The following is a 14,676-nucleotide window of genomic DNA, read 5'->3' on the forward strand; positions in this document are numbered from 1 at the left end:
TGGTGCCAAAGAATTATGACAGAGTCTAGGAAAACTCGAAGCAAAAAATAACAAATAAAATATGTTGAAAATATGTGATCTGATATTATAGAAATCATAAATATATGATTTTATTTGATTTGATATTGTAGATATTAGAAAATATTTGATTTGATTATAATATCAGATGTTAATTAGGTAATATATTGATTTAGTTTAGTATGGTTTTAGGATCTAAATTATGTTACACTTGTGTATATATTTGTACATTGTGTAGTCCAAAAGAATATGAAGAAGAGTATTTTCTCTCTCTTTTTCTTAGCTTACATGGTATCAGAGTTTTAGGCTTTGTTATTAGTTTGTCTTTTAACGCAACCTTATTGAGTCACTTTTAGTTTTTTCTTGTATGAATTATAATAACAGATATGAAAGGTAGTAGGAAAGAAATAAAAACAGTAATTTTTTATATTATTTCTACAACATCAAAAATTACTGAATACAAATTGAGTGAATTTTTTTTTTTTGGATTGGAGTAAAACTATTCAGATATATCTGCGCAGCATCGATAGATCTCACTGATAACCCACCCATTGATGGGGAAGAAAAGAAGGTTTGGTTAAGGGAAGATGCAAAACTATTTTTGCAGATCTGAAACTCTATTGATAATGAGATAGCCAGTCTCATCAATCATCGTGAATTTGTTAAAGATCTTATGGATTATTTGGCTTTCTTGTATTCTGGTAAGGGTAATTTAAATCATATATATGATATTTACAAGGAATTTTACCGTCCGTAAAAACAGCAGAAATCCCTTACAGGATATTTTATGGATTTTAAACGAGTATATGAGGAATTGAATTCTCTCCTTTTTAGTACTGATGTAAAAACTCTTTCAATGAGAACAAATGGCTCTAATGAGTTTTCTTGCAGGATTACCAATTGACTTTGATGTTGTTCGAACACAAATTCTCTCTAACCCAGATATTGTTTCCCTCCATGACACTTTTACATGAGTGTTGAGAATCGAGAGATCTTTATCTATTTTTAATGTTACTAGTGCTCTTGTGAGTCGAAGTGGAGTTGGTCAAGAAAATAATAGTAGAAACAGTGGTAAAAATGGGACTAGTTGGATTGCTGGTCATGAACAATACAACTCAAATCAACGAGTCTATTATCACTGTAAGAAATCAGGCCATACCATACGTACGTGTTGGGACCTTCATGGTAGACCTCAATAGCATCTCCCGTTTACAAATTTCGCAATTTAGGAAAACAATTATGTGTCTTCTGACAAATCCATACTCATCTCCACTGATGAGTTTGCCCGCTTTACTGAATTTTAGGCCTCACAAAAATCTGCTAACCCATCTTCTAGTACCAATTCTCCTTCTATTGATCATTCAGGTAAACCTATTACATGTCTTGTATCATCTTTTAACAAATAGATCATCGATTTAGGTACAATAGATCATTTGACCGGTAATAAAGGTATCCTCTCCTCTTTTAATCCTAACAAAGATTATCCAAATGTTACTTTGGTTGATGGGTCATGTGCTTCAGTTGTGGGTTCTGGTATAGCAATTCCTATGTCATCTATCCCCTTATATTCAATCTCGTGCTTACCTAATTTTTCTTTTAATCTACTCTCAGTCAGTAAAATTATAAAAGCTCTCAAGTGCTCTGTCTCATTCTTTCCTAAATATTGTGTTTTTCAGAATTTTATGACGGGAAAGATTATTGGTAAAAGGCGTGAGTCTGGAGGCCTGTATACACTTGAAACCCATTTAATAAAAGTACCGAAACCTATTGCATGTTCCTCCACCTTGACTCCACTTGAAATTCACTGTCGTTTGGGTCATCCATCTCTACCCACCTTGAAGAAGTTGTGCCCAAATTTTCAGAATTTATCCAATTTAAATTATGAGTCATGCTAATTTGCCAAACATCATTATTTGCCTTACTTGCTTAGAATCAATAAATGGGTTACATCCCTCTTTGAATTAGTGCACTCTGATATATGGGGCTCTTGTCCAATAGTATTTAAATCTGATTTTAAATATTTTATCACCTTTATTGATGACTACTCTCGTGTTATTTGGTTATATTTAATGAGCAGTCGTTCGGATTTACTTAGTATCTTTTGTTCTTTTTGTACTGAAGTAAAAATACAATTCAATATGTCTGTATGTATTTTGCGAAGTGATAATACAAAAGAGTACTTTTTTAAACCCTTTAATTCGTATATGTCAGAAAATGGAATCCTTCACCAATCTTCATGTCCTGACACACCACCATAAAATGGTGTTTTTGAAAGAAAAAATAAGCATTTATTAGAAGTTGCTAGAGCCTCCTACTTCACATAAAGGTTCCTAAGTAATTTTGGGCAAATGTTGTTTCAACAGCCTATTTCTTAATTAATCACATGACATCTTTTATGCTTGCTGGTGAGATTTCTTATTCAATTTTGTTTCCAATCCAATCTTTATTCCCCATTGAGCCACGTATATTTGGGTGTACTTATTTTGTTCGTGATACCCATCCTCAAGTGTCTAAATTAGATTCCAAATCTCTCAAGTGTGTATTTTTGGGTTATTCACGTCTTCAAAAAAGGTATAGATGTTATTCTCCAATTTTAGATCGTTATTTAGTCTCTGCTGATGTTATGTTTTTTGATACACGTCCATTTTTTGTTGAGTCTAATGTCTACAGTAGTAAGGGGGAAGATGATATTCTAGTCTACACTGTTACAACAACTGTTCCTACAAGACCACCAATCACTCAAGTGTATTTTCGTCGTTCTCAACACATAAACTCACATCCTCCACCATCTTCTCCGTCTACAAATCCAAGTCTTGATCCACCGCTTCTTCAATCTCCAGATTCCAGTCTTGATTTACCTATTGCTTTAAGAAAAGATAAAAGACAGTGCACTTATCCAATTTCATCATTTGCTTCATATGACTATTTGTCTCCCTCCTTGTGTTGTTTTACTGCTTCTTTAGATTCAAGATCTCTTTCTCAACATTTATCTGAGGTTTTGGAACATCCTGATTGGCGGGCTGCTATAGAGAAAGAAATGATAATTCTGGACAATAATGGTACATGGGACTTGGTTCATCTACCAACAGGTAAGAAACCTATTGGTTGTAAATGGGTGTTTGTTATAAAAGTCAATCATGATGGTTCTATTGCTCGCCTCAAAGCTCATCTTGTTGCAAAAGGGTATGCTTAGATATATGGGGTGGATTATTTAGATACGTTTTCTCCTGTAGCAAAACCCACCTCTGTTCGATTATTTATTTTCCTAACTGCTACTAATAATTGGCCTTTGTACTAGTTAGATATTAAGAATGTATTCCTTCTTGGAGATTTGCAATACCAAATTTATATGGAACAACCACCTAGATTTGTTACTCAGGGGGAGTCTGGTAAGGGTTGTAGACTCCGAAAGTCATTATATGGCTTAAAACAAAGTCCTTATACTTGGTTTGGAAGATTCGATGAGGTGGTTCAAGAGTTTGGTATGAAGAAGTGTAATTCTGATCATTCTGTCTTTTATCAACAATCTGAAATTGGTATTATCTTATTAGTTGTTTATGTTGATGATATTGTTATTACTAGTAGTAACAATGCAGGTATTGCAACTCTTAAAAATTTTCTTCAATCACGTTTCCAGACAAAGAATTTGGGTATGTTAAAATAATTTTCAGGCATTGAGGTTATAAGGTGTAAACAAGATATCTTCTTATGCCAAAAGAAATATGTTTTTGAGCTTTTAAAAGCAACAGGAAAGTTAGGTATTAAGTCATGTAGTGCACCAATGATCCCCAATATGTAACTTACAGCAGATGATGGGGAGTTATTCTCAAATCCTGAAATGTACCGGAGATTAGTGGAGAAGTTGAATTATCTTATTGTAACTTGTTTGGACATTACATATCCGATTAGTATTGCGAGTCAATTTATGTTCTTACCAAGAACCATCCATTGGGCAGTTTTAGAGCAAATCTTATGTTACCTTAAAAGAGCTCCAGGACTTGGTATACTATATGGTAATCATGGTCATTCTCATGTTGAATGCTTCTCAGATGCAGATTGGACAGGTTCTAAAATTGATCGAAAATCTACAATTGGATATTATGTTTTCGTTGGAAGTAATTTGGTATCATGGAAGAGTAAGAAACAAAATGTAGTATCTCGCTCTAGTGCAGAGTTTGAATACTGATTTGTGGCACAATCCACTTTTGAGCTTATATGGATACATCAATTATTGTGTGAGATGAAAATCAATAATTCACTTCCAATGAAGTTATGGTGTGACAATCAAGCTACCATCCATATAGCATCAAATTCAGTTTTTCATGAGAGAACAAAGCATATCGAAATTGATTGTCACTTTGTTCGTGAAAAAATTCAGTAAAACCTGATTTCAACCGGAAGAGCAATTAACTGATATTTTCACTAAACCTCTAAATGGTCCGAGAATTAATTATATTTGTGACAAGATATGCATGATTAACATCTATGCTCCATCTTGAGGGGAAGTGTTAAAGATATGTGATCTGATATTATAGAAATCATAAATATATGATTTGATTTGATATTATAAATATTAGAAAAGATTAGATTTGATTTGCTTTGATTATAACATCAAATATTAATTAGATAATAGATTGATTTAAATTAACATGATTTTAGAATCTAAATTAGGTTACACTTATGTATATATTTGTACATTGTGTAGTCCAAAAGAATATGAAGAAGAGTATTTTCTCTCCTTTTTTCTTAATTTTCAAAATAAAATAAAAGAGAGGAAGAATTGAAAACTATGATGTCAACAGGACTCGATAAAAGGGTGAACAGCATTCAGCATTGCAACAGAAGTTGAACGCGTTAAAGAGTCCGAAGGGAATAACACCAACAGATTTTCAAGAAAGGAAAACGGCACTTGTGCTGCCATTGTAATCATGAACAATTGCAGCACCTCGCATGCTTATGTGTCAAGGCTATAGCATTCCAACAATGCTGACACGCATGAACCAAAATGAGGTACAAAATCCTAAATGCCAAAAGAGATCAATTTTAGATCATAAGAATACTCTTTGCAGGTGTATGTGTGCTTCCTAACTTTCCATTGTCGACGCCTATGTTTCTTAGTGCACGTCGCAATCCACTCCAACCCTCAGGCAGATAGAAAAGAAAAGGATTTTTGCATTTAAAGAACCGTTCTGTCTTGTACATGCTGAGTCTTAAGTCATCAACTCATATGCAGATGGCACATCATGCAATGGATGACCTTTTCTATTTCTTTCAATTATCCTCCGTGCAAGAGAAACTTGTTTACCAACTACAAAGATGAAAGCCTTTCCCTTCCCTCCTGCACCTCTGGCAGTCCTCCCAACACGTCGTACATATTCACTGGGATCACGAGGAAAATCAAAGAGCACTACATGATCCACGCCTGCAAAGTCAATCCCCCTGGATGCTCTACAAAATATTATGCAATAGCATAAAATCAGTTTGCAACATAAACCTATTCTGATTTCTATGAGAGTAACTGAACATTATCACAGACTCTCAACAAGTCATCAGTATATTTGAAATTTCAAAAACAAAACATATCTAGAACTCAAAGAATTAAAAGAACACCTGTCAGTGCACACCAAGAATGAAGCACTGTCTTTCATCTGAGAGCCACGGAACTCCTCCATATTTGCAAGCCGTGTTTCATGATCCAAAGCAGCATGGAATGGCAATACTCTAATCATAGACCCTTTTCTGTCAAATCGTTTCAGCACATTTTCAACTTTTCTACATGTCTCAATCTGCATCACATATTTTGTAAAACAGAAATTCTTCATTATAGAAAGACACATCAAGCACTTGATGACTTTAGTAACTGTAGACTTACCTTGTTACAGAAAATAATCGTCTTATTTACTGGATTTTCCTCCAACAAATGGAGAAGAGCATTTTTCTTGTTCAGAAATGCTGTCTCTGGAGACTTCTCTGCTCGGTCTTCTCCACTGCAATCTACGAGTATCTGAGAATTTGAATCAATTATTAGCTAGTAATTAGGAAAAAAAAAACCAAATATGTTATGATTTCTCCAGACAAAATTTAGAAAAGCAAACTGGCACAAAAAGGATATTTCAAAAACATATTAAATTACTGGAATGCCAAAATCCACCTTCACATGAAAACTGGAGTAAGCACCTGTCACATCACTATTTCAAGCATTTGACAGTTGACAGTAGAAAAAGACTTTTATCCTCTGCTTATCCCCAAATGACACTAGGTAAAAGCTCATAAGCAGCCTAATTTTACTCAGTATTAGAAAACTCAATAGAGAAGTCTCTACTTATGCATTAACTATACTAAAAAATTCAGGTCTTTTTAAGGTTAAAACACAAAAAGCAATCTCTATGCCAATCAAGCCATCAGTTCTGGCCAACAAAAAGACCACTATACCAAATACTCTTGATATAAAAAATAGCACAAAACAATTAAGAAAGGAATATCTTAGAAGGACAGCAAGACCACTAGAGTAATCAAGCCTTCAGTTCCAGCCAGATACGATTCAACCATATTACCTATTGCTCTTGACTTCCAAAAGCATCATCAGAAAACCATTTATACATATATCCAGCAAGACAGCAAGAAAACAGCAGCCTATGAAATTCTGTGATAACGTAATTCTAATTCTATTCTTGGTATGCATCCATTTTTCCTCAAGAACTTAGTTTCTTGTCTCATATACCCACATCTTTTGTTCATATAAGCCTTCCTAAACTTCAGCAAACGGCCTAATGAGTTTGACATCTTGTCAACCATGATCAAGACAGCACGAATAATAATACCTAAAGACCCATGCAAAATCTTTTTAGTTCCTGAACCAAACCAAAGAATCTCATTTCTATTTTCCTTCTATAATTCATTTGTCATGGACTTGGTTAGTTTGTTCTTTAGATGCAACAAGATAACTTGATTACATTGATGACTCCAATCATCCAAATAAATTCCATTTCAGTCTTTCCAACATGAAATTGATCAAATTTTTAATTATTAATTTTCCAAGTGAAATGTACCCATGGTTTGCGCACACTTCAAAATGGTCAAACGTATGAAGAGTATCAGGAACTTCCAAGCAGGAACCTCTAACCATGATGACAAACTAGAAGGGAAAGAACCAAAAAGAAAATTGAATAGATGAATCAATCAATAAATAGAAATCATGACGCTCCCGCTTAAATTTTGAAATCCATATATTTGTTAAAAGTTAGCAAAAAATGCTTGGACACACAAGATGTTGGACAAGAATAACCACCTACCTCTTCAAGGCCACGGCTTGTACGGTGCATACCAGGCCCCATTATAACATCACAATCAGGAAAGGCTTCAACAAGCTGGTTGTAGATTTCAACAGGTAAAGTCGCTGTCACAAACAGATATTGTGTTGTGATAGGTGAGGTGTTCATTAGACATTGTAATGCCAGCTCAAAATCTTCATCATTGAAGAGTATATCTACCTCATCCAATACAGCACTGAAAGACAAAGTTATGAGTGATATTAGCATCTATTAATGCCTAACAATCTATTTCTCCATAAAGTGATGCTATAATCTGCCTACTTGTGCTGTATTCAGTGTTCTTGTACTTCCCTCTTCCTATTAAACAACCCACTAGGGCTTCAGAAAAGATCAATACATTTTTCTTTGTATAACTTGACAACAAGCACTATGAGGCCAACACCTCTTTTGTTCCACGGGGATGAAGAAGAGCAATATTGTCTGTTCGAGTTTTATTATCATTATGGCCAAATGCAACTAAATCCATGTCCTTATAGAATAGACAGATGCGAAAGAGCAAAGTGTAAACATAAAAGACATCTCAAGATATTAGTTTTTCTTGTAACTCATTATATATTGCTTGAGATTGCATTTGAATGATAATTGCAGTAAAGGAGATCCCTTGAATTTAAACTACCAAAAATGGAGAAGGAAAGAATAGAAAACATAAGGTGGAATACATATAAACTGCAGAGAATCCTTTAAAAGCAAGCAAAGCATCCAAAATTCTCCTTGAATGGTACCAAAATCGAAAAGTAAACAACAAAAAGGTCTTGCAGCAATGCACTTGTTGAGTGATGTTCTGACTAATTTGGATATAGATAGAGGGGAAAGGAGCCATTGGGCGTATAGGGAGTCGTACTTAATCCTGCTTTCTCTTTTACAAGCTAAAGCTTTTAACGTGTTTCAGGCATGCTAAAAGCACTACCAGGGAATGAAAGTAAAATTTTGTGATCCTTTCTTCATTGAAAATGAATATTTTATGCTTTACTGCTGAAATTTTTTGCTCTATCCCAAAACTTCCATTTGTACAGTTAAAGTAATAGAATATCAAGATCCAACCATATAATACATGTTTTCATATTCATCTCATATTGGCATCTTATTTAATCAAGACATTAAGATAGGACCTATCTATATCATTGGCTTATATATTTTTTCAGTCACCACGTATAGGACCATTAAGCAAAACATTAGCCTCATGATTCAACTGACACCTATGCTACTAAACTTTGAATATAGGCACGTCTAACTGCGGTAAATAAGAGATCATATGAAAAGCCTTTAATCAAAACTAGTGAAGAAATTTTGTGTACCATTTGAGATTTTTTAACTGCAGGAAGCCTTCTTTCATCAGAAACATAAATCTTCCAGGAGTAGCTATCAAAACATCTAGTTCTTGTTTTAGATTCTCCAATTGGGTCTTTTGACGAAATCCACCTGTCGCGACCATAGAGCGGAATGGAATGCCCAACTTTGATAAAGATCGGGAAATACTTAAAACCTGCAAAAGATAGACTGCCAAAGTAAGGAGATCAAATAAATAAATGTCTTCAGAACAAGATGAAAATTTGACTGACAAGTCAAAATCCCTGCACTTGAAAATCAACAAGGGTTCAAAATCCAACAGTTTCTGCAACTTCAAGTTCTTAGTTAGAGAGAGAGAGAGAATACCTGTAACTGGGATGGGAATTTGTTTTGATAAATGGACGATAGCATGAGATAAATGCACTATAAGAGCAGAGTATTGTGCAATGAAGAGAATAAATATTTTGTGTTAAATCACATGCATATTTAAGGAAGTTATTGTCCAAAAGGGTTTCCACGCTTCATGAGTCCATCAAGACAAGAATTAAATGCGCACTTGACCGCTTAGATAATCTGCAGTGCAGGATCTATGAACAGTATGCATTTGTAACCTAATACTCTACACTATTATTTCTATAATTACAATGACAAACAGCAAATCCAGTCCACTTAAAAATGTACATGAACACTTTCCAGTTTCAGTTTTAAGAAAGTGAAATGGAAATAAGAGAAAATAAGGGGCATTTGCAATTTCAGTTTCCTCCAAAATTAGAAATGAAATTAAAATTGGCTAGTATCAAGGTGAGTTTAATAAGACAAAGTTCGAGTTAAGACACGCATAAAGGCCAACAGGGTGAAGCACAGAAGATATAGAACGCAAAGGAATATAAATAGGAAAAGCAGCTGTTAAGTTCAAACAGACCTGAGAAGCTAACTCAGCTGTGGGCACCAGTACAACAACTCGAGGACTATTAGACATTGACTTGCTAATGCCTTGAAGCTCTTCTTCTCTAAGACGCTGAACAATTGGTAAAAGATATGCCAAAGTTTTTCCTGATCCACTTTGATCAGCTATAATGCAGCTCTTTCCCCCAATAACTGGTTCAAATGCCATGGCCTGAAATTATCACTAATGATCTTAAAGGACAATTTTGAAGGATTTATGAAATTAGCACATGCTAAATTTACTGTATTAGGAATACAGACTAAAGCGACACCTCATACAGATAGTTGTTTCCAAATATTTAGTACACTACAACAATAATACTACCAAATGAGATGAGGAATATAGAGCATGCAGCTGATCAAGATTATGGAGTACAGGCAATACATCCAACAAGAACAGATATTAGTTAAGCTGAATGTTCTAATTAACTAGCATGGCTTAGGACAAGGTCTATTCATCATCCCAAATGCAGGATTATACTTTAAAAGTAATTAATGTCATTTATGCATGCCCCAGATTACCAGAGCACAGTCAAACAAATACCATATGTCCTTGCTATAAGAAGTCTGAGAAAAGTATATTCTGCCTATAGGTTCGATTTATGGCTCCATTTTCAGTGTAAGATTCTACAGTAGCTAGATCATCCATGCAATATAGCATGTCAAGAAAAACCTCCTTAAGGACATTTGCGGGAAGTAATAAGACTCTTCCATCCTTAAACAATACCTAATAATAGCATATAATGCAACTTGAGGCAAACCCAAAAGACTCGTATATTTGGGACCATCAGTTTAATCTGATATACTTAGATAACTTTAATATCTATTCCCACATACAATTTACTAGTCTCAGTCATGGAAATAGTAATGAATCTATTTTAAAATATTGACGTACCTGAATATGAGAAGGCTGTAGGAAATGCAGGCCACGCAAACATTCAATAACATAATCTCTGCATCCTAGATCCTTAAAGGACTTTTTACTGAAAAAGTTATGCTTATCATTCATATTCCTCCTTTTGGCAGAATTATTGGCCTGCCTATAAATGTCCCTTGACTCCCTACTACCCCATCCCCGTAAAGTGGTAGAAGAAGCCCTTGACACAGAAACGTCTGATTCAGCAGATGAAAAATCAGACAGCTGATCTTCTGTTGGTGTACATTGATCCTTTGGAAGTTGTCCAGTTTCACGTCTAAATGATATCTCATGGTGTTCCTTATGATCATTAGTCAAGATATTTTGCAGTATGTCTTTGCTTTCCTGTAACAGGCTGTTTCAGTTAAAAATCAGCTAAACTAGTTATCTAGTATTGTTGCCATAATGAACTTACAGCTAATTGAAGACGTGTGTTATGTGCATTCTGTTCTAGGTGATCAAGGTCATTGGTTTCTTGAATCTTTCTGTGACTTCTCCTAACAAGAGCTTTTACTCTCTGAGCTTTTAATCTCCCAAAACTTCTAGCCAGTCCTCCACTACCTGCTGTTGAACCAGCAGAACAAATGTGATCAACATTTTATCTGGCATAGCATGAAGCAGCAGATTAATGGACTGATAATAACTTCTTCCTTTACATGTACTATTGCATAGCCGCACGATCCATCATATACAGCACTATCTGCAGTTCAATGCTCATAAGCTTAGAGGTTTTGAATTTAAATACGAAGTCAAAGAATTTAAGTTTGCCAAGCGCTAATTCTCTAAGCATGATATGTCTAATCAACAAGAAACTACTTCAAGCATTAATTGAATTTTTGCAGCATCAAAATGCAAGAAATTCATATTCAAGATATCATAACTCCGTGCAAGTTTGCTAGAGTACCAAGAAGTGCAGCATGCAGTTTGCTAGATTCCGTATGTAACAAACAAATGTACTAGGTACCAACTTAACAATGCTGTGCTCTAGTCTTTATTTTGCTTCTCATGCATCCTCTGCTGCCACATTCCATTCCAAGGATCTTAATACAACATATGAACAGTAAATCACAACTTATTTTCTGATGATCAATAATGAAGATCAGAGACACGTGAAAAACTTAGCAGGAGTATATCACGAATTCCATTAGCGTCTATAATTGATTTCTTCTGTGTAATATTAATGAAATAGGGCCTCATTGGTAAGTGCTACAAGATCTCATGCATTGCAACCCATCGTTATGGACCCAAACCTTTAGTGCGGAACATTTTAGTTAGGTGCCAATTGATAAGCTATTCTAAGGGTAGTTCATTCTACTTCAGTGAGATTTAAGATACCCTGCAAGCTGTTTACTTCAGCTTCTCCCTTCATAAACCAATTACACTAGCATATTTAATGAGCCAAAACCTAGCTCCAAATTAATTGCTTCAGTCTCCAAAAGCTATTTCAACTGTTTCCACATGGTTTGAAAAGTTGGTAATAATTTGTCTCAATTCATGGATGTATCTCGTTAAATTTACAAGCCTCCTTTTGTTAACCCATTTTATTACGTGAAATGCAAATAGTGCAAGAAACAAAAGAAATCATAACCCTCTGCTAAGTTCTTATAAATAAATACCATTTCTTGACAAGACTAAAACGAAGTCCTGAATGTTATGCACTAAAATACGACTCAACTTATTCCAAATTTCACAACAAATTTGTCATTTCTCATGATATTCCAAATCTGCATTAACTAATTTTTTCAAATTCCGATGGTCCCAAATTGATTCTTGCCAAATTTTAGCTACATATAAAATATTCCTAATTTATTTATCAACAGAAAAAATTCCCTCCAAGAGAGCTCCATTTAAATACCAAACTCACCTTACAGCTTTCAACTTAGTACAAAAGACTATACTTTTCTATTAAATCAGCAATATTTTACCAAAATTAAGATTCCTTAACGTGACAAAAACAAACTTTAAACTCAAAATATTGAAAAAAGAAATGCACAGCTCTCACCTGGGCTGCCAACTGAATCATCAGCACCATCTGAATTCCCCCTCCTTTTGCTGTTTGATGAAAAGGGTTCCCAGGAAAGAACTTGCTGGGAAGGAATGGGGGAATTTGGAGGGTCATTCTCCTCACCACCCCAGACGATAAATTTCTCCCCAGTCTCATTATCTATAAGCTGATAAGCCCCTGGTGTATCCAAAGACAATCTTGTGTATCGACCAGCTCGTACCACCATCTTAACTTTCATGGCCCTCTGCCGATGATTAATAAGCTGAAGATTAAAGGATAGTTTTCTGTCAATTTGGAAGTTTATTGGCAGTGATGATGATAGTGATGCTGCAGCCATTGATGTATAAGCAAGCATTTTTTTTCCCACTTTTTTCAGTGATTTTCAGTTCCCCATAATATTTCAAGTATCCAGAAAATCTGCACTTTGATGATAAAAGTGAGTAAAATGGATAAAATGGCTGCAAAATGCTGCAATTGGACGATAAAAAGTGAGTAAATTGGATAACCTGGCAGCAACATTGGATGAACAGCAAAGATATTACCAAACCCCAAATTGATAATTCATTCAGAGCAATTTACGCTTTTCACCCCTAAACTATTTGTGATTAGCACTTTGCTCCCATAAACTTTTTTTTGTCCAAATGATTATTGTATTGATAACACTAAAAGTTTATGCCATATTGACAAAGGTCAAAGAACTTTACCAATGTGCATATTTGCACAAAGGAATAATCAATCCACTCTTCATGGTGTGTTAGAATGTAATAGAGGCCAGTGCTAATGCATAGGGGTGCTATCGAGCCGAGTCGAGTTCGAATAACACCATGCTCAAGTTCAAACTCGATTACTATAGTGTTACTCGAGCTCGACCTCGAGTTCAATCAAGTATATAAATTTGATTTCGAACTCGACTCGACATAATGGAAATCAAGCTTGAACTCGATTTGTTTGAGTTCGAAAAAGAGTAAATTGCAAGCCTTATCAAATTCGAGTTTTTCTTATCTTGTTTTTAATTTTTTATGCTTTAGATTTATCATATTACCATTTTGACATCCATCACTTTTTTTTTTTTTTTACTAAATATCACTTCATGTAAATTTATTAAAATACAAACCCATCATTGTCATTCCATAATTAAAATATATAATATATAAATAATATAAATACTCAATTAAGTTAATCGAGTACTCAAGTATTTACTTCTGATCTCGAACTCGACTCGTTACATATAACGAGCAGTTCGACCTCGAGGTCAAACTCGGTCAAACCGCGTTTCAGCCAAACTTTTGACCAGGCCGCTCACAAGCTACTCACAAGCGATTTGGCTTGATAGCACCCCTATTCATGTAGAGGAACAGAGGAAGAATGGGACGAGAGCAGTGGGGATTTTTCTCCCCCTACCTTAAATGGGTGTTCCCCTACCCCAACTTCCACTTCAAAGTATATATATATATATATATATATATATATATATATATATATATATATATATATATATATATATATATATATATATTACACAAAGGAATAATCAATACACTCTTCATGATGTGTTCGGCAGAGATAGTGGGGATTTTTCTGCCCCTACCTTAAATAGGTGTTCCCCTATCCCAACCCCCACTTCAATTAACACACACACACACACAGATATCTAAATAACTAATAACCATACATAAAGTCTACTAATTATAAATTTAGTTTAAATTAGAATAAACTAGCAATTAGTTATGTGTAATGTTAAGTAATTAGTTTTGTATAAATGTTATATTTGACTAATTTGGGAATTAGTCAATTAGACTATTAGGTTGACCACTACATTACTATAAAGACTAAAAGAAATTACGCAGATTCCTGACAAGGTCAGCATTCTCAATTTTCACATCCATAGATTCAAAATATATGCTTAACTTTTGAAATTAGAATGTAGAGCATGAGTCAAATTGAATTTTGCCACATGAGTCAATTGGAATTTGCTTTCTCTGTAATGCTTAACCTATGTCTCATTTTGCTATTGGATTTTTTGGTCCTGTGGGTGAATTGTTCCATATGAAGTTTTTGTTAGTTTTTTTTGGAAGCAAACAGCCATAGGATCAAGCTTTTGTCTTTCCCCCATGGCCAAGGTGGGGGAGGGGGTAGAGGCAAGGGAACCAGGGAATAAGGGAACGAACTCCCAA

At 34.7% G+C, this 14,676-nt stretch overlaps 1 protein-coding gene across 3 annotated transcripts; it reads right to left on the reverse strand.

Annotated features, from left to right (window-relative positions):
* Positions 1–4,904: 4,904 nt before the first annotated feature.
* On the reverse strand, positions 4,905–13,020 carry LOC113741308 (DEAD-box ATP-dependent RNA helicase 50-like). 3 transcript variants are annotated; one of them, XM_027268811.2, is made up of 9 exons: positions 12,500–13,020; positions 10,913–11,058; positions 10,477–10,842; positions 9,559–9,753; positions 8,645–8,832; positions 7,311–7,524; positions 5,891–6,022; positions 5,629–5,804; positions 4,905–5,466 (listed from the first exon to the last, which is right to left on the reverse strand). In XM_027268811.2, exons 1-9 carry the CDS (start codon positions 12,855–12,857, stop codon positions 5,229–5,231), a joined length of 2,013 nt encoding a protein of 670 aa, XP_027124612.1. In that variant the 5' UTR covers positions 12,858–13,020; the 3' UTR covers positions 4,905–5,228. The 3 variants fall into 3 exon arrangements, 2 of the variants coding, with proteins under 2 accessions (XP_027124612.1, XP_027124611.1); XM_027268810.2 differs by having other exon boundaries at positions 10,913–11,061; XR_003460585.2 differs by having other exon boundaries at positions 5,277–5,466; positions 5,629–5,757; positions 10,913–11,061.
* Positions 13,021–14,676: the final 1,656 nt, after the last annotated feature.

This window comes from Coffea arabica, chromosome 4e, assembly GCF_036785885.1.
Source record: "Coffea arabica cultivar ET-39 chromosome 4e, Coffea Arabica ET-39 HiFi, whole genome shotgun sequence".
In the NCBI taxonomy this organism is placed as follows: domain Eukaryota; kingdom Viridiplantae; phylum Streptophyta; class Magnoliopsida; order Gentianales; family Rubiaceae; genus Coffea; species Coffea arabica.

Excerpts from the sequence above, each read along its gene's own strand:
- LOC113741308 (XM_027268810.2), bottom strand. The coding sequence starts at position 12,857 with ATGCTTGCTTATACATCAATGGCTGCAGCATCACTATCATCATCACTG. Across the intron at positions 11,062-12,499 it reads TGATTCAGTTGGCAGCCCAG|CAGGTAGTGGAGGACTGGCT; the intron begins GTGAGAGCTGTG and ends CTGGTTCAACAG. Across the intron at positions 7,525-8,644 it reads CAGTTAAAAAATCTCAAATG|TGCTGTATTGGATGAGGTAG; the intron begins GTACACAAAATT and ends TTTGTCTTTCAG.